Source organism: Ornithorhynchus anatinus, chromosome 6, assembly GCF_004115215.2.
Source record: "Ornithorhynchus anatinus isolate Pmale09 chromosome 6, mOrnAna1.pri.v4, whole genome shotgun sequence".
Classification (NCBI taxonomy): Eukaryota; Metazoa; Chordata; class Mammalia; order Monotremata; family Ornithorhynchidae; genus Ornithorhynchus; species Ornithorhynchus anatinus.
This window is the reverse complement of record NC_041733.1, coordinates 28,088,232-28,106,955: the sequence shown is the minus strand read 5'-3', so window position 1 is coordinate 28,106,955 and position 18,724 is coordinate 28,088,232. Positions and strand designations below refer to the sequence as shown.

Genomic DNA, 18,724 nt, shown 5'->3' with positions numbered 1-18,724 from the left:
TTACTGAGTAGGAACATATTCATCCCAGAAAGTAAGATTTGCACCACATTTGGATGGATTTCCATTGCTCCACACAATTTCATTATTACAATTTTTAGTAGCACGTGATATTCTGTTTTAGAATGATGCAATACTGTCTTATTCTCTAGGACAGTCTGAAGGAAATGTGCTTTCAGAATCAGAAACTGTTAGTCCAAGCCCTAAAAAAATAATTTTCAAGTTTGCAGAATCTTTTGAAGGCAGAGACCAACAAGTTACCCCCAAACCTCCCAGGGTAGTTGGCTTCAGACAGAAAATAAGGTAAGTAGCCATCTTACAGAAACATTATAGATCCTCATTCTCCTAAGGTGGCCAATGTCTGCATACATCTAAGATATGGTACCTACTAGTACTATCAAGATGGCTGCCACATAGCACAGTATCATACCAAGCACTGTTCTAAGCACTGAGGTAGATATGAGATAAACAGGTTGGACACAGTCCTGTCCTACATGTGGCTCACAGTCCTAATCCCCATTTTACAGATGGGGTAACTAAAGCACAGAGAAGTGAAGTGACTTGCCCAAGGTCACACAGCATACAAGTGGAGAAACCAGGATTAGAACCCACATTCTCTGACTCCCAAGCTTGTGCTCTTGCCACTAAGCCACGTTTCTTCCCTATCTTTCGGCAAAAGATTTTTCTCCACCGAAATAAGGCTGGCCCACCCAGTTAACTAAAGAAGTGGCAGTATTGGGCCACTTCTGCAGCCAAATCTCAGCATAATCTGCCTAAGGGTGGGAAACGTCTACCAGCTCTGTTATATTGTACTCTCCCAAGTGCTTAGTACAGTGCTCTGCACACAGTAAGTACTCAATAAATACTACTGATTGATAACATAGCACCTGTGTCCTCAATTTTCAGAGTCCCCAGAAAAACAGATTTGGGAAGAGATGTTAGAGAAGAGGTGCAAATTTTAGCAGCAGAAGGGCCCTTCTGGAAGAAAGCTGTCTGAAACTATTAGATTAAAAAACCTACTGTGCTTTGCCACTAAAACAAGAGGTATGCAGAAACTCAGGGAGGACCAAGGGGTATGACGGAGAGATGAGCCAAAGGTACTTACTAAGCTTTCCAATTCTCTCGCTCACTGGGTTTTCCAGTGCTTGTTTTCTATGCCAAGACAAGGAGATTTTAACAAGCTGTTCAACAAAAATGACACTGGAATCACTGAGCTACAGGAGGTTTTTAATTTGCAAAATGAGATTTAAAACACTAACTGGATCAATGTATTTGAACAACTGCAACAAAGGGAAAAGCGGAAGAAAAATTTTAAAAAACAATAAGGTGAAAATATGTAGGAAAAAAAAAGATAAGAACAGAGCTAACCAACAGCCAAGATAACATTTGGCACTTTTAGTGTTTTGTATTTTCAAAGTGTTTTCTCCTACACATATAATTCATCCACACAGTTTAGTGCTGTGAAGTTGTGATTCCAGCTAAGTTGACTGGGAATGAAGACCCAGTAGGGTAATGTAATTTCCTCCAGGTTACTAGGAAAAATTACAATTCTGATGGCTTATCAACTAGTGAGCTTTATGTTAAGGGCAACATTTGTTCAGAAAGCCCTCTATTTTCTAGAATTTGGCACATAATGCCTTTTCGGAAGCTACTGCTGAAACAGCCTGAGTTCCCAACAGCTGTTCTATACTTGGTGTCCTGGACTCTTCTCCTTTCTCAAAGAGGCAGAAGGTCAAGGAGGCAGTGGGCATAATGGGAATAAAAAAAGTGGAAAACAGGTGGAGAGGGAAACAGGGAATCTTAACTGACTATGCCTCCTCTTATCCAGTGGAGGAGCCTGGGCCACATACCATTACAATGTCCTCAAAGTTGTAGCAAGTGGCTGTGAATTTACACATTTAACCTGGCCAATATTCCCCACCCAATTTAATGGCCCTAATTTGTGGCATATTTTGTTGAGCAATATTGTACTGAACTTAGGGAAATGCCTTCCTTCTGGATGAAAAGGTACACATAAGCCTGACTACAAAATTAAATGCCTGCCCACTAGAATGGTGTAGTGGATGGAACAGGGGCCTGGGAGGCAGAAGATCATGGGTTCTAATCCCACCTCTGCTACTTGTCTGCTGTGTGGCCTTGGGCAAATTACTTCACTTCTCTGTGCCTCAGTTACCTCATCTGTAAAATGGGGGTTGAGACTGTGAGCCCCATGCGGGACAGGGACGGTGTCCAACTCTATTTGCTTGCATCCACCTTAGCACTTAGTACAGTGCCTGGCACATAGTAAGTGCTTAATAAATACCACTATTATTAGTATCAATATTATTATTAGAACATGGCTGGCATGGTATCCTCCAAATATAATCAACTAGTGCTTTTGTCTGCTTTCCTTGACAATTTTGGGAAAATCTGCAATGCGATCCATTCAGAAAAAAACAAAGTTCTAACCCTTAGACTTTAGAACAAAGAGGTAACTAACTTAGCTTGTTGTATTTTTATGTCAAAAACTGCATTAGAAACCAGAAAAGGGATGGAATTTGGGAAATTTTCAGAATGAGGGTGGGGATTTATGTATGTATTATAATATATATGTATTATTTATGTAGGATTTTATTGCCCTTGCCTCCTTAATCAGAATAGCCTGCCTGGATAAAGTGTCCTTTGAGGCATTTTAAGGAGGAACTTGGAGGGGGAATTTACCTGAGAGGAGAAATGGAGAAAGGAAAAAATTGATCAAAGCATAAGGAAAATTCAGGAAGAAGGCAGAGGAAAGGGAGCTTGAGGCCTGCAATAGGGGATGAAGTTCAGCTAACTTGTCTGGAATTCAGGGTACACTGAAAACCTATAACCCCAATGAGCATTCTTATAGCTTGCACTTAAAGTTGGAAATCTGGACAAATCCAAAATCATAGCACTTGTGTATATATGTACACATTTATAATTATAATTCTATTTATTTTTATTAATGATGTGTATATATCTATATATCTATGTATAAATATCTATTTATAATGATGCTGATTCCTGTTTACTTGTTTTGATGTCTGTCCCCCCTCTTCTAGAATGTGAGTCTGTTGTGGGCAGTGACTGTCTCTGTTGCTGAACTGTATTTTCCTAGTGCTTAGTACAGTGTTCTGCGCACAGTAAGTGCTCAGTAGCATGGCCAAGTGGAAAGAGCCCGGGCTTGGGAGTCAGAGGTTATTCGAATCCTGGCTCTGCCATTTGTCAGCTGTGTGACTGTGGGCAAGTCACTTCACTTCTCTGTGCCTCAGTGACCTCATCTGTAAAATGGGGATGAAGACTGTGAGCCTCATATGGGACAACCTGATGACCCTGTATCTACCCCAGCACTTAGAACAGTGCTCTGCACATAGTAAGCGTTTAACAAATGCCAACATTATTATTATTATCAGTAAATACAACTGAATGAATGAAGTTAGGGGCAGGGAATGTTTCTACCAACTCTGTTATGCTGTTATATTGTACTCACCCAAGCACTTAGTTAATACACCACTCTCTGCACACAGTAAGTGTTCCATAAATACGACTGAAGAAATGAAAGAAAAAAATTAGTGATTTAGTTTTCTCTCCCATATCAAGTTATTCAATTTTACAAGGACTTTTGAGTGGATTGTTTTTTCTCTATCAGGAAGCATACAGCATTCTGTGCTGCATTTAGCCGTGGAATAATTTGGGCCTCAGCCTGGATTAGTGGGAAGAAAGCATTGTACCTGTATGCCTACTACTCCTCCCTCCCTCACTTTGGCTCAGGACTGGTCCGTGGCCTCAGTTCTGAGCAATGGCATATGGATACACTGATTCTAATAACAATAATAATAATAACTGTGGCATATGTGAAACATGTACTATGTGCCACACACTGTTACTAAGCACATGGATAGATACAAGAAAATCCAGTTGGACATAATCCCGATCCTACATGGAGTTTATATGACAGAGGGAGAATAGATATTGAATCCCCATTTTACATATGATGAAACTGAGGCACAGGGAAGTTAAGTGAGTTGCCCGAAGACAAACGACAGGCAATCAAACAATGGTATTTATTGAACCTTTACTGTGTGCAGAGAACTATAATAATAATAATAATGATGATGATGGCATTTGTTAAGTGCTTACTATGTGCCAAGCACTGTTCTAAGTGCTGGAAAGGTGGGGGATCCAAGGTAATCAGGTTGTCCCATGTGAGGCTCACAGTCTTAATCCCCATTTTACAGATGAGGTAACTGAAGCCCAGAGAAGTTAAGTGAGTTGCCCAAAGTCACACAGCTGACAAGTGGTGGAGTCGGGATTAGAACTCATGACCTCTGACTCCCAATCCCGGGCTCTTTCCACTGAGCCACACTGCTTCTATATCAAGTGTTTACAATAGAAGAGAGTTGGTAGATGTGATGCTTGCCCACAAGCAGTTCATAACCTTCAGGGGAAGACAGACATTACTATTGGCCCTGTCCCTAATATACTGTAAAGTAAAAGAATACATTCATAAGTGCTGTAGGACTGGGATGAGTATCAAAGTGCTCAAGGGGTGAACAGCCAAATGCACAGTCAATGCAGAGGGGAGGGTGGGTACAGGAAATAACTGGTTTAGTTGGAGAGAACATCTTTGGAGGAGATGTGATTTTGGGCAGACTGGGAGATCTGTGATTAGAACACAGGTCCTCTGACTCCCAGGCCCATACTCCTTCCACTAGGCTAGACTGCTGCTCTCCTCTATGATTTTTTATGGTTTTTGTTAAGAATCTACTATGTGTTAGGTACTGTACTGGGCACTGGGATAGACACAAACTAACCAGGTTGGACACTGGTCCACATCCCACATGGGGCTCACAGCCTTAATTCCCATTTTACAGACGAGGTAGTTGAATAACAGAGAAGTTGATGTACTTGCCCAAAGTCAAACAACAGACAAGTGACAGAGCCAAGATTAGAACCCAGGCCCTTTGGGACTCCCAGGCCTGTGCTCCATCTACTATGCCTCACTGCTTCTTATTTTGGGAGCTTTCTCCATCATCCAATAAACAGCAGTGATGCCTGGGATGTCATTACTGGTGTGCCGTCTGTGCAATGTGGAGGGATAACAAAAACAAAAACAAAAAGGCTTGGGGGTTTATATCTAGAATTGGTTGCCTGAGATAGGAAACTGAGTAAGGCCTGGGAAGCTGACGGGGGCTAAGCATGGTTGTGGAGGCTGGAGTCAAGCCAGGCCTGCCTACAGAGGAGGGGAGATGGGGAAAAGCCTCTTGGACCTTAGAGAGAGCAAAGTGTCAGGATTACAGATAAAAAGGCCCAGGATGTGTAGGCTATAATGGTAACGGGTGCAGAGTAAGGCCCTAGTACTGTGGGGTGGAGGGAAAATGGAAAAGATAGGAGTTGGATCTGTGTTTGCACTATTAGAATGTGACGGTTTCTATTACCTGGTAACAGGGTCAAAAACTGCACTTAAGGAGTGAAATGCTACATAGAAGAGACTGCGGCTAAAATGGCGAGACACTCCGATTCTAACAGGATAGTCCCCAACACAGGTGTGTGCCATCATCCACTTTAACCTCTTCAAGACTCATTTCAGCCCCAAAACCTAAAGCTAACCAGCAAGTATAGCTCTTCCTTTTTTTATGGCCAACTAAGATGCCTGGGTGTTTCAGGCAATGAAAAAGGTGGTAAAGAAGGTCGTGGACTTGCTCAGGCCTGCAATGTCAATAGAGAGAAATGCTAGTAATAAAAAGCATAGCCATAAACAGAACCGGATAGCATATCTATGACAGAGCAGGAAAAGCCTTGCTGAATGAGTGGAAATATTTAAATACAACAAGTTTTATGCTGCTATACTTAAAGTTAGGTATCATTACTATCACTACTAGCATTTACTAAGTGCTTATCACACACAAAGTACTGGGATAAATTCAGGATAATCGACTAACAGAGACTCCTGTCCCATCAGGGGCTCACGATCTACACCTAACTCAGAAAAGTCACTCAGAAAAATGCTCTTCTATATATACCACAACTGCACACATTAGCTTTTCCACATAATTATTTCCATTCTTTTCTTTTTGTGACTTTTGCTATTCCCTTGCCAGGATGTTCACAAATTCACACAATTATGAAATGCAAGTGGTTTTTTCTTTCTTAAAAATTCCGGCATTCTTTTACCCTCCTCAATCTGTCGGTTGTGGCAATATGTGGTCAGAGTCTAATGAGCAATGTCTCAATCCTAGCTTGATATCTACCCTCTTGATCTTCATTTCTGTAGTGAGGAGTGACCTCCTATCATGTAAAACTGTGAAGTTTTCAGGGCATAAACCAATAAATTAAGGAGAACCCATAATGAACAGTGAACTCAGAACAACTGAATTAAAACTTAATAAGCAACATCTTTCAAAAGAAATAAGCCGAACTGGTATTGTAGGAAAGCACCCAAAGTGAAATTGAGAGGTGATTCTGTTGACAGCTTTGGTAAATAAAAGCCTAGAATTTTGTTTCTTCTTGTTCAGTTTTCTTTGTATTCAAGTTGTATACCAGAAGGTTACATGATACAGTAAATGATTACCATGGGGAAGCCCTGGGCAACCAGTTGACAGAATGGGTTACTGTGGTCCAATGGATGACGCTTCCAAGATGCATCCATGGTGAAAGAGTGACAGTGATGGATCACTCATGATACACTGTCTTAACATTAACAATGTACAAGAAGGGAATTTTCATATGGGGACTAATCAAAAATGAATCTCTTCTTCAAATTCACCATATTATAGAAGATTTTGTTCAACGCATTAAAAAGGTACAGGCATTTGAACCACCATGCATGACTCTAAATATTCTGTCCAGACAGTGAACCAAATCCAGCCCCCAAAACTACAGAGATCGGAGTACGATGTAAGGTGACAAAGAGAATAATTTAGAATGGATGTTAATTGTGTTCCAGAACTGCTTAGGTGCGCATTGAAAACTTCGCCTAGGAAGTTCCTACAGAATATGGCCTATGATTGTACTGAATAAATATAAAGGAGAATGTAGCAATTGAAAGCATTGGTAACTTGCCTTCGGAGTAATAACAGGCTCCATTTTAGACCAGCTCCATTTTAGACCAGCCTCTCTTAAATGCTTGGCTATGGTCAGAAATACTTTGTGAGGTGTTCCTGATGAATTGCTAAGAACAAAGGAAGAGAACAGGCAGGGAGAAATTGGGCCCTTTCCCCCCTAAATTAATTGCTCATATTCTGCACATTGCTTGTGCTCTGGGCAACTCATTAACTGTTTGAGTTGCAGCCAATTTTCTCAGTTAACAGCAAGTTGGCTCTTTATAATAGAAAACCTTTCTTCACAGACAAAATTATACTAAAAACCTTATTTGCTGTAATTTTGTAATGGAAATTCCTACCTGTAACTTTCAATTCAGTTGTTCGGCGTATTAGTTTTCCTTCATATTTTAATTCACATGTGTAATTTCCTCCATCTTCCTCTTGAACCTCTTGTATTAGAAGAGCATTTCCTTTCTGCATTATTATGCTTCTCCACATTTTTGGCATGCATTCCTGTAAAAAAAGTTGCAATCAAGCATAAATCCAATCCTTTATTCAGTGCCTGAAATGCATTTCTTTCCCTTTTTCTATGCTATTTTTCTTGGTTTTCAAGTAGGTAACCAGGAATTAGAGCAATTACTCAAGATAATACATATTATACATAATTCTATTATTTTAACTGTCCTTCTAACAGGCATCTTCTAGACCTTTCACCTGGAGCATGAGTAATCTAGAAGGCATTCTCCAAGAGCAAATAACTAGCAGGGATGACAAGGTTCCAAAGAAGACAAGGCACTATAGCAAAATAAATGGCAGCATATTCATAAGCTCTAAATTTGATTATCAAGGTCCCAGACCTTCTCGGTTGGTAAATTTTTTGAAAAACCAATTGAGTACATTAATCCATACAATAAGGTCCCAGAGGAGATACTCTCATTAAACATGTACAGTTCTTCATATCTGCCTCTGCCTCGCCATCACTGTTGCATCATTCCTCATGACACTTGCTAGGGACAGCTGGACTCTAAGGCCTTCACTGGGACCAGTTATTGGTGGAGGGGTGGGGATATCCTAGATTCAGCAAATGGGGAAGTGCAACATTTTTGGGAACTGCTGGAGGAGTAAAAAAGACCGCAGGATGGATTTGTACTTTTTTCTAATTTGCAGTGGTATCAGGAATGTGAGACCACAGGAGCACAGAAAGCACTCTCTCAGCCCATTCTCTGACCATTCCCCACCCTGTTTCTCAAACTCCCTCACTCTCAAACAGATAATAGCAGTCCTGGAACTAGTCTTGGTACCCATTTAGATCATGGAAGGAAATGCAAGAGCCCAGACCTGGGAGTCAGAGGATCTGGGTTCTAATCCTAACTTGGCCACTTCTCTGTTGGGTGATACTGGGCAAGACCTTCTCTGTGTTTCAGTTTCCTCACTTAATGGGAATTACATGTGTGCGCCTTTTCTATCTATACTGTGATTCCCACATGAGTCAGGGACCATGCCTGACTTGATTACCCTGTATCTCCCTCAATGCTTGCTACAGTGTATGCCATAAAGTAAGCCCTTAAATGGCACTGTTATTAATAACCAGTTTAATTGTTTTTTTTCAACAGAAACAGAGATAGATCCAGGCATAGATTTTGACAAGAAAATTCGAAACTGCCACTTAAGTTCATGGGGGATAATAGTTAATTGATATAAATTAATCAATAGTGTTTACTGCATGCTTATTATGTGCACAGCACTGTACTAAGCAATTGGGAGAGTACAATGTCACAGAATAAAGGGATGTGTTCTCTGCCCATAACAAGCTTACAGTCTAGAGGAGAAGCAGCATGGCCTAGTAGATAGAGCATGGGCCTGGGAGTCAGAAGGGCCTACGTAACAATCTTTGCTTCACCACCATTTGTCTATGTGACCTTGGGCATGTCAGGTAACTTCTCTGTGCCTCAGTTACCTCATCTATAAAATGGGAATTAAGACTGTGAATCCCTTCGGGGATAAGGACTGTGTCCAACCTGATTACTTTCTATATACCCCAGTGATTAGTACAATGCCTGACACATAGTAGGCAGTTAGCAAATACCACTAGAGGGGGAGGCAGACATTATTTATAACATATAATTTAAAGATATTTATATAGGTACCATGGGGTGGGATGAATATCAAATACCCAAATGTCAGAGATCCAAGAGATATGAGATATTCTCCTTCTGTGTCCAACAAGGAAATAGTCTCAAGAAGTAAATAAAAATGATACCTAGGGCTCATCCCTGGTCCCTTTCAGAAGTATGGTTCGAATGCTGTCTGAAGTTACATTATGTATTCTGTCTTTTGGGGTTTGTCTCCCACATGAGAACTGGCTTCAGGCTAAACCATAGAATAGACAGAAAATGAAGGAGTTAAACTGAGGATGGAAAAAAATCAGTCAGGCTGCTGAAGTTACAAACAACCATATGCAAATAATTTTTGTGTTGATTCAAAAATCTACTCTGAATCTTATCTCGTATTATTCAATAGTATTTATTTATTTATTGAGTGCTTACTATGTGCAGAGCACTGTACTAAGCGCTTGGGATGAACAAGTCGGCAACAGATAGAGACAGTCCCTGCCGTTTGATGGGCTTACAGTCTAATCGGGGGAGACGGACAGACAAGAACAATGGCAATAAACAGAGTCAAGGGGAAGAACATCTCGTAAAAACAATGGCAACTAAATAGAATCAAGGCGATGTACAATTCATTAACAAAATAAATAGGGTAACAAAAATATATACAGTTGAGCGGATGAGTACAGTGCTGTGGGGATGGGAAGGGAGAGGTGGAGGAGCAGAGGGAAAAGGGGAAAATGAGGGTTTAGCTGCGGAGAGGTAAAGGGGGGATGGCAGAGGGAGTAGAGGGAGAAGAGGAGCTCAGTCTGGGAACGCCTCTTGGAGGAGGTGAGTTTTAAGTAGGGTTTTGAAGAGGGGAAGAGAATCAGTTTGGCGGAGGTGAGGAGGGAGGGCGTTCCGGGACCGCGGGAAGACGTGACCCAGGGGTCGACGGCGGGATAGGCGAGACCGAGGGACGGTGAGGAGGTGGGCGGCAGAGGAGAGGAGTGTGCGGGGTGGGCGGTAGAAAGAGAGAAGGGAGGAGAGGTAGGAAGGGGCAAGGTGATGGAGAGCCTTGAAGCCTAGAGTGAGGAGTTTTTGTTTGGAGTGGAGGTTGATAGACAACCACTGGAGTTGTTTAAGAAGGGGAGTGACATGCCCAGATCGTTTCTGCAGGAAGATGAGCCAGGCAGCGGAGTGAAGAATAGACTGGAGCGGGGCGAGAGAGGAGGAAGGGAGGTCAGAGAGAAGGCTGACACAGTAGTCTAGCCGGGATATAACGAGAGCCCATAACAGTAAGGTAGCCATTTGGGTGGAGAGGAAAGGGTGGATCTTGGCGATATTGTAGAGGTGAAACCGGCAGGTCTTGGTAACGGATAGGATGTGTGGGGTGAACGAGAGGGACGAGTCAAGGATGACACCGAGATTGCGGGCCTGAGAGACGGGAAGGATGGTCGTGCCATCCACGGTGATAGAGAAGTCTGGGAGAGGACCGGGTTTGGGAGGGAAGATGAGGAGCTCAGTCTTGCTCATGTTGAGTTTTAGGTGGCGGGCCGACATCCAGGTGGAGACGTCCTGGAGGCAGGAGGAGATGCGAGCCTGAAGGGAGGGGGAGAGGACGGGGCGGAGATGTAGATCTGCGTGTCATCTGCGTAGAGATGGTAGTCAAAGCCGTGAGAGCGAATGAGTTCACCGAGGGAGTGAGTGTAAATGGAGAACAGAAGAGGGCCAAGAACTGACCCTTGAGGAACTCCAACAGTTAAAGGATGGGAGGGGGAGGAGGCTCCAGCGAAGGAGACCGAGAATGACCAGCCAGAGAGGTAAGAGGAGAACCAGGAGAGGACAGAGTCCGTGAAGCCAAGGTGAGATAAGGTATGGAGGAGGAGGGGATGGTCGACAGTGTCAAAGGCAGCAGAGAGGTCAAGGAGGATCAGAATGGAGTAGGAGCCACTGGATTTGGCAAGAAGGAGGTCATGGGTGACCTTAGAGAGAGCAGTCTCGGTAGAGTGGAGGGGACGGAAGCCAGATTGGAGGGGGTCTAGGAGAGAATGGGAGTTAAGGAATTCTAAGCATCGATTGTAGATGACTCGTTCTAAGATTTTGGAAAGGAAGGGTAGTAGGGAGATAGGGCGATAACTGGAGGGGGAAGTGGGGTCAAGAGCGGGTTTTTTTAGGATGGGGGAGACGTGGGCATGTTTGAAGGCAGAGGGGAAGGAGCCCTTGGAGATTGAGTGGTTAAAAATAGAAGTTAAGGAAGGGAGGAGGGCAGGGGCAATGGTTTTAAGAAGGTGAGAGGGAATGGGGTCCGAGGCACAGGTGGAGGGGGTGGCGCTTGCGAGGAGGGAGGAGATCTCCTCTGAGGATACTGCAGGGAAGGATGGGAAAGTAGGGGAGGGGGTTGGTGGGGGGGGAGGGGAGAGGCGGAGGGGTGACTTTGGGGAGCTCAGACCTGATCGTGTTGATTTTCGTGAGGAAATAGGTGGCCAGATCATTGGGGGTGAGAGACGGGGGAGGGGGAGGAACAGGGGGCCTAAGGAGAGAGTTAAAGGTCCGGAACAATCGGCGGGGGTGACGTGCATGGGTGTCGATGAGGGAGGAGAAGAAGCTTTGCCTGGCGGAGGAGAGGGCAGAGTTAAGGCAGGAAAGGATAAATTTGAAGTGTGTGAGGTTGGCTTGGTGCTTGGACTTTAGCCAGCAGCGCTCAGCAGCTCGAGCATAGGAGCGTAGGAGGCGGACGGAGGAGGTGATCCAGGGCTGTGGGTTAGTGGAGCGAGAGCGGCGGAGGGAAAGGGGGGCGAGAGAGTCGAGATGAGTAGAGAGGGTGGAGTTGAGAGCGGAGACCTGATCGTCGAGAGTGGGAAGAGAGGACAGGGCGGCAAGGTGAGGAGAGATGCTATTGGAAAGACGGATGGGATCGAGAGAGCGGAGGTCTCTGTGGGGCAGTAGCAAAGATTTGCAGGGGGAGGGAGTGTGAGAGATGAGGCAGGTGAGAAGGTTATGGTCAGAGAGAGGGATTTCAGAGTTGGTGAGGGAGGAGATAGTGCAGCGGTAGGAGATGACGAGATCGAGGGTGTGACCGAGTCGGTGAGTGGGCGCGGTATGGTGGAGGAGGAGGTCGGCAGAGTCGAGGAGGGATAGCAGGCGGGCGGCAGAGGAGTCGTCGGGTACATCCATATGGATGTTGAAGTCTCCGAGGATCAGAGTGGGCAGAGAGAAGGAGAGAAGGAAGGTGAGAAAGGGGTCAAGGTGGTTGAAGAAGTCGGAGGTGGGACCAGGAGGGCGGTAGATGACAGCGACTAAATAGGCATTCTGAAGTTCATTATAATGTAGTCCCACTGGCTATTTCTGAAAGAAAAATGAAAGCAGAACTTTTTTCATTTGAAAGACAGTGCTTCATTTTGGGCAGGGAACGTGTCTACCACAAGCACTTTGTACACTTCTCTATTCACAGTTAGCACTCGATAATTTGCCCCTGAATGACTGTAACCACATTCTAATTTTATTCGAAGAAAGATGACTTATTTTCCCTCTTCTAGATGTGCAGAAGAGTTTGTGTGCAGATAGCCTAACGTTCTTACTTTCCTGGACCATATTCCTTGTTTGCATCTTAAGAAGTAAATTTCTCACTCTAGACATGTAAAGTAAAGCACTGTTTACCAAAAATGGGCATAATTGCACTTTAAAAAACACACATAAAAAACCCCAACCACAGGCCATAGTATATTCCACTGATCCTTAAATTTCTTCTATCCTTTACTCATTCTCTGTAACTTACCCAAATGTTCATGGAGCTTAGTTGTTTAAATATTCACAACCACATTCCAGCACTTAAAACAGTGCTTGGCACATAGTAAATACTTAACAAATACCATCACTATATGGGAGATGAAACCACAACCAAAGGTGGAGCAAAATAGTAAGCGTACTACCTGAGCCTTTCCCTTTTTCAATACCCAGTTTCCCCTAATCCTTTGGTAATTGGGACCACCTGGAGGAAGGTGGCTCTGCCCCAGCAGCTGGGAAAAAAATCAGGCAATCATGGCTTCAGACACACTGAGATCCAAGAGAGGAGACATGCTTTCTCTCTTTTGTCTTCTCCTCGGATTCTGTTCTCTGAACAGAATTGTTTTTGATGGATGTGTAAATGAACATGCCAGAGGAAGATGTTTAATTACTGAATTGTAGCCATTATCCTGTGGTGTGGAATGAGATTCAACACCAGCCAGTTTTCTCTAACTTAAGGAAGCAGTAAATATAATTGGTGTCTTAATAATGATAAGAATTGTGGTATTTGTTAAGCACATACTATGTGCCAATCACTGTCCTAAACACTGGGATAGGTACAGGCTAATTGGGTTGGACACAGTCCCCATCCCAGCCGGGATTCACAGTTTAATCCCCATTTTACAGATGAGGTAACTGAGGTACAGAGAAGTTAAGTGACTTGCCCAGGGTCACACAGCAGACGAGGAGGAGCTGGAATTAGAACCCATGTCCTCTGACTCGCAGCACTGAGAAGCACTGAGAAGCAGCGTGGCTCAGTGGAAAGAGCATGGGCTTTGGAGTCAGGGCTCATGAGTTCGAATCCCAGCTCTGCCACTTGTCGGCTGTGTGACTGTGGGCAAGTCACTTAACTTCTCTGTGCCTCAGTTCCCTCATCTGTAAAATGGGGATTAAGACTGTGAGCCCCACGTGGGACAACCTGATTCCCCTATGTCTACCCCAGCGCTTAGAACAGTGCTCGGCACATAGTAAGCGCTTAACAAATACTAACATTATTATTATTATTATTATTAGCACTGTGCTCTTTCTACTATGCCACATTTGAAACTGTAGTCAGCTAGTTTCCACTCCATCTCATCCTAGAGCAGTGCTACTAGGATGGCCAGTCATGTGGCCCATTTCCTGTCTAGTACAGATATAAAACCCAATCAATCAATGGTATTTATTGAGTGCTTTCTGTGTGCAGAGCACTATATAAACACTTGGGACAGTGCAACACAGAAGAGTTGGTAGACACATCCCCTACCCTCAAGGAGCTTACCGACTAGAGGGAGAGACAGACTTTAAAATAAATAAATTACCAGTAAGTACATAACTGCTGTGGGGCTGAGGGAGGAGTGAATATCAAGTGCTTAAAGGGCACCGATTCAAGTGCCAGGGAGGTACAGAAGGGAGAGGCAGTAGGGGGAATAAGGGTTTAATTGGGGAAGGCCTCTTGGAGGAAATTTAACTAGTGCTTTGAAGGTGGGGAGAGTGGTAGTCTGTCACATATGAAGGGGGAGGGAGTTCCAGTCTAAGAGAAGGACATGGGCAAGGGATTTTTGGTGAAGAAGTTGAGATGGAGGAACAATGAGTAGGTTGATGCTATAGGAGCGGGCTGAGTTGTGAGGAGATCAGTGAGGTAAGATAGGGAGCAAGGTGATTGAGTGCTTTAAAGGCAATAGCCAAGAGTCTTTGTTTTGATGCAGAGGTGGAGTGCCAACCAATGGAGCTCTCTGAGGAGTGGGGAGAGGTGGACTTTCTTTTTTTTAGAAAAAATGAAACAGGCAGCAGAGTGAAGTATGGGCTGCAGTGGGGAGAGGCAGGAGACAGAGGGGTCAGGGAAGGAGGCTGACACACAACTCTACGTCTAATACTTTATTTTCACTGTCCAGCTACCCTCCACCGTGACTCCTGCTGCTAAATTTCATAATCCAGAAGTGGTGGCCATGTTCAGAGGGACTCAGGAGGGATCTGGAGTGGAGAGGGTGGTCAGTTTACCTGGGAAGAGTGGCCAACACTGTGTAAATTCAGGTAAAATCAGACAGAAGTTTTCAAACATGAGGCCTGTTTGATAGCATAATGGGTGATGTCACCTGCATCTCAACGTGTGGGTATTCTCAAGGGCTGTCAATGGCCACCAAAGGGCTGCTGTGGCAAGAGAGCCATAGGAATGGACAGCTCCCCTCCACATCATCCTTCCTAATGGTAATATTGGAAACAGGTGGGGCCAGTTCCTGCATACCTGTCTTCATTCCTAGGGCTCTATACATTTCAACTGCTTCAAAGACCCTTTGCCTTCTAGCAGTCTGTAGTTCACCACACCCCATTATGGCCTAAATCGGAGAACAATTTTCTAGGAACCATTTCACTATCCTTTCTACATTACTGCTTGGGAATGATTTATTTGTTGTATTTATAATATCTCTGCTAAGTCAAACCCCATCTCATGGAGAAGAATTAAAAAAAACAAACTGAGGTTATGTGACTTCAGAACTTTTATCTAGTTTTTTGATGGTGCTACTAAACTATGGTTTACAGTTAGGTTCAACTTGAGCCTGCATTTGACAGCTGTGGTAAACCTCAAAAAACATTCCTTCTTGGAAAATTTCCAATGGGTTTTGCAGTGTTCTTTTCCTCAGACCTCATACTTTACCATAAAACTTTGGGTCAGTATGGTTTTGAGGGATTTGTGGCCAAAATTACCCTGATGACAGAGCCGCACCGAGGGTGTGTAAAATGGACATTTCCCATCGGTGCACAGCAAGAAGCGGTAGAACATGGATACATCTGACATGACTTGATTGACTCTGCTGTTTATGGAATCAAGATACTCATTAAAATATGTGAGCTAGGCATTAGTTGTCCTCGGAAAAATTTCTAGAAAATGCCAGTTTAGTGTAACCAGGATAGTTGGGTGAGATGTTAATTCTTTGCTTTAATTCAGTGCTTTGCACATAGTTCTCAATAAATGCCATCAGATGAATGAATTCTACACTATTTCAGTATCAACAGTATTTATTGAGCACCTATTGTGCGCTGAGTGCAGTAATAAGCACTTAAGGAAAAGAAGGGACAGTTGTAGAAGCAGCAAGGCTTAGTGGAAAGAACAAGGGCTTGGGAGTCAAGGGTCGTGGGTTCTAATTCCACCTCTGCCACTTGTCAGGTGCGTGACTCTGGGCAAGTCACTTAACTTCTCTGGACCTCGGTTACCTCATCTGGAAAACAGGGATTAAGACTGTGAGCCCCAAGTAGGACAACCTAATTACCTTGTATCTACCCCAACGCTTAGAACAGTGCTTGGCATATAGTAAGCACTTAACAAATACCACTATTACTATTATCATTATTGTAATACCTGCCTTTAAGTAATCTACAAGTTCACGAGGGAGAGAATAGCTACATACTGATGCATATGGTTTTTTATGGTTCTATTTACCTATTTTGATGGTAGTGATGCCTACTTGTTTTGTTGTCTGTCTCCCCTTTCTAGACTGTGAGCCCACTGTTGGGTAGGGATTGTCTCTGTTGCCAAACTGTACTTTCCAAGCGCTTAGTACAGTGCTCTGCACACAGTAAGCGCTCGATAAATATGATTGAATGAATTTAAGAAATACAGAATTGTTACTCTCATCCTCCTCTGTCTTGGGTTGCAGGGGCAGAGAGATGATTTACGCAGGCTCACTAAACCAGAGCCTCGTCCACTGGAGCCATCGCCAACCCAGGGCATCGCCAAGTGGCTCCTAACATGGAGCCCCCGTCCCAGGCCCCGGCTTGCTGCTGCCACCATTGCCTTGACCTGGCCATGTTCCTTCCCCTTTGTGCCTCCGAACCGCGGTTGGAGAGGAACATTCAAACCACCTTATTCCCCCGACACTCCCAGGTGGCTCTGACCTGCTGTTGCCAAGCTTGAACTCCCCGGTTCTCCTTTGCCCACAGTGCCCATCAAGGGCCTGAGCTGCTGCCTCCGAGGGCTTGGACAGGTGTCCATGTGCCCACAGCGCCTCCCACCCACCCACCACCAGGCCCAGAACAGCTGTCCCCTCGCCCCACACAAACTCCAACATCAAGGGTGTGAAGCCGGGTCCCCCGGCTTGGTATTTTGGACCCCCTTTCCCCCCAGTACCACCCCTCAGGCCTAGGCCACAAGGCTCTAAAATGGTGGAGCAGGTCACGAGGAGGAGAAAGCAAAGGCCCCCCCCGGAGGAGGGCGATGAACTGGGGCCATTGGAGAATAAGGGCTGCCAATTTGGTGCTCGACCGCCAAGGAGCCAAGGAGAAGTCGCAGAACCCAATGGAGAGCACGGGGACTAAATGAGGGTTTGCTCCTTTGGGGGCATCTTGGGGACGGCCAAGGGAAGCTGACCTTGTCAGCCAGGGGCAGCCTGATGCATATAAAAGGATATGTTAAAACCCTGCCTGTATAAACAGCATGGAATAGTGGGCAGAGCACCGACTTGGGTGTCAGAAGGTCATGGATTCTAATCCCAGCTCAGCCACTTGTCTGATGGATGGCTTTGGGAAAGTCAATTCACTTCTCTTTGCCTCATTTATCTCATCTGTAAAATGGGGACTGAGATCATGAGCCCCATGTGGGACAGGGACTGCGCTCAACCTGATTTGCTTGTATCTACCCCAGCGCTCAATAGAGTGCCTGGCACATAGTAAGCACTTAACAAATACCATTATTATTATCATTGTTATTAAAGCGGCCTGTGATCAGTACGTTACCACTTAGCGGTTGGGCTGGCGGTCGTGTGCTGAGCCCTTCCAGGAGGGCATGGGATTCAAGTTGCCTGACTTGGAGTGAGCTCTTGTCTCTGTGTTCTCTATTGCTACACCTCACGGGTGGAATAGCAAAAAGAAATGTCATAAATGAATAATAAACAGAAATAAGCGAGGTAGAACTCATGGTATTTGTTGGAATGAATGGCGTGATGAGGAAGGGTGAGAATTAATCAATCCGATGACCTGGAGAATATGACATTTAAGATAGACTTTAAAGAGTGAATGGGAATGTGGATGAGTTCCAGGCAGAGGCATCATTACAACAGTGAATCAGAAATGGGAGAATCAAGAAGGAAGGTTAGTTTGGGGGAAGAAAAAAATGTTCAGGATGAGTGGGTGGAGAAGGGAACAGAAATGGAAGAGGAAGCCAGCCAGCTGAGGGCAAATCTTGAGGCTGACGGACCGGAGTTGTTTGTGTCATATGAGAAGCAATGGGGAGTCCGTTGATGGGTAGGGATTGTCTCTGTTACCGAATTGTACTTGCCAAGCACTTACTACAGTGCTCTGCACACAGTCAGTGCTCAATAAATATGACTGAATGAGTGAATGGAGATTTTTGAGAAGATGAGTGATAGGCTTCAATCATCCACTGAAGGAGGACAATCCATGATACCTAAGGTGGCAAAAGAGGCTGGAGGTTGTATTTCTTCCAGTAACTAAAATTCACTAAACAGACCTGACTAAACAACAAGCAGAGGCTTTCAGTCAGATATTTGGTGACAGGCAGTTTTTGATAGTTCAGTATAAACGGGAGATGATGACCTGTATTTATGTATTTGTTTAGGACTGCACATATTGGGGTTTTAATGTAGCCACGTACATTTATGTATGTCTAGGTGCATATGTAATTAAGTAACATTTTATTATGTAAAGAGAGTGGGAAACTGGGAAGGAGAGGAACATTGTCTGGGAAGCAGCAGCACAGATCTAGTGATGGGAGATATCACCTCTGCGATCAAACAGAAACTCCTTACCATCGGCTTTAAAACACTCAACCAGCTCACACCATCCTACCTGATCTACTACAGCCCAGCCTGCACACTT

At 44.3% G+C, this 18,724-nt stretch overlaps 1 protein-coding gene across 1 annotated transcript in view; it reads right to left on the bottom strand.

The window, feature by feature from the left end:
* Positions 1–18,724, bottom strand: part of IL1RAPL2 (interleukin 1 receptor accessory protein like 2) — a 667,749-nt gene that overhangs the window by 270,559 nt on the left and 378,466 nt on the right. The window contains exon 5 of the mRNA XM_029067875.2: positions 7,400–7,553. Coding sequence (XP_028923708.1) covers positions 7,400–7,553 — 154 coding nt within the window. The remainder of the gene's footprint in view (positions 1–7,399; positions 7,554–18,724) is intronic.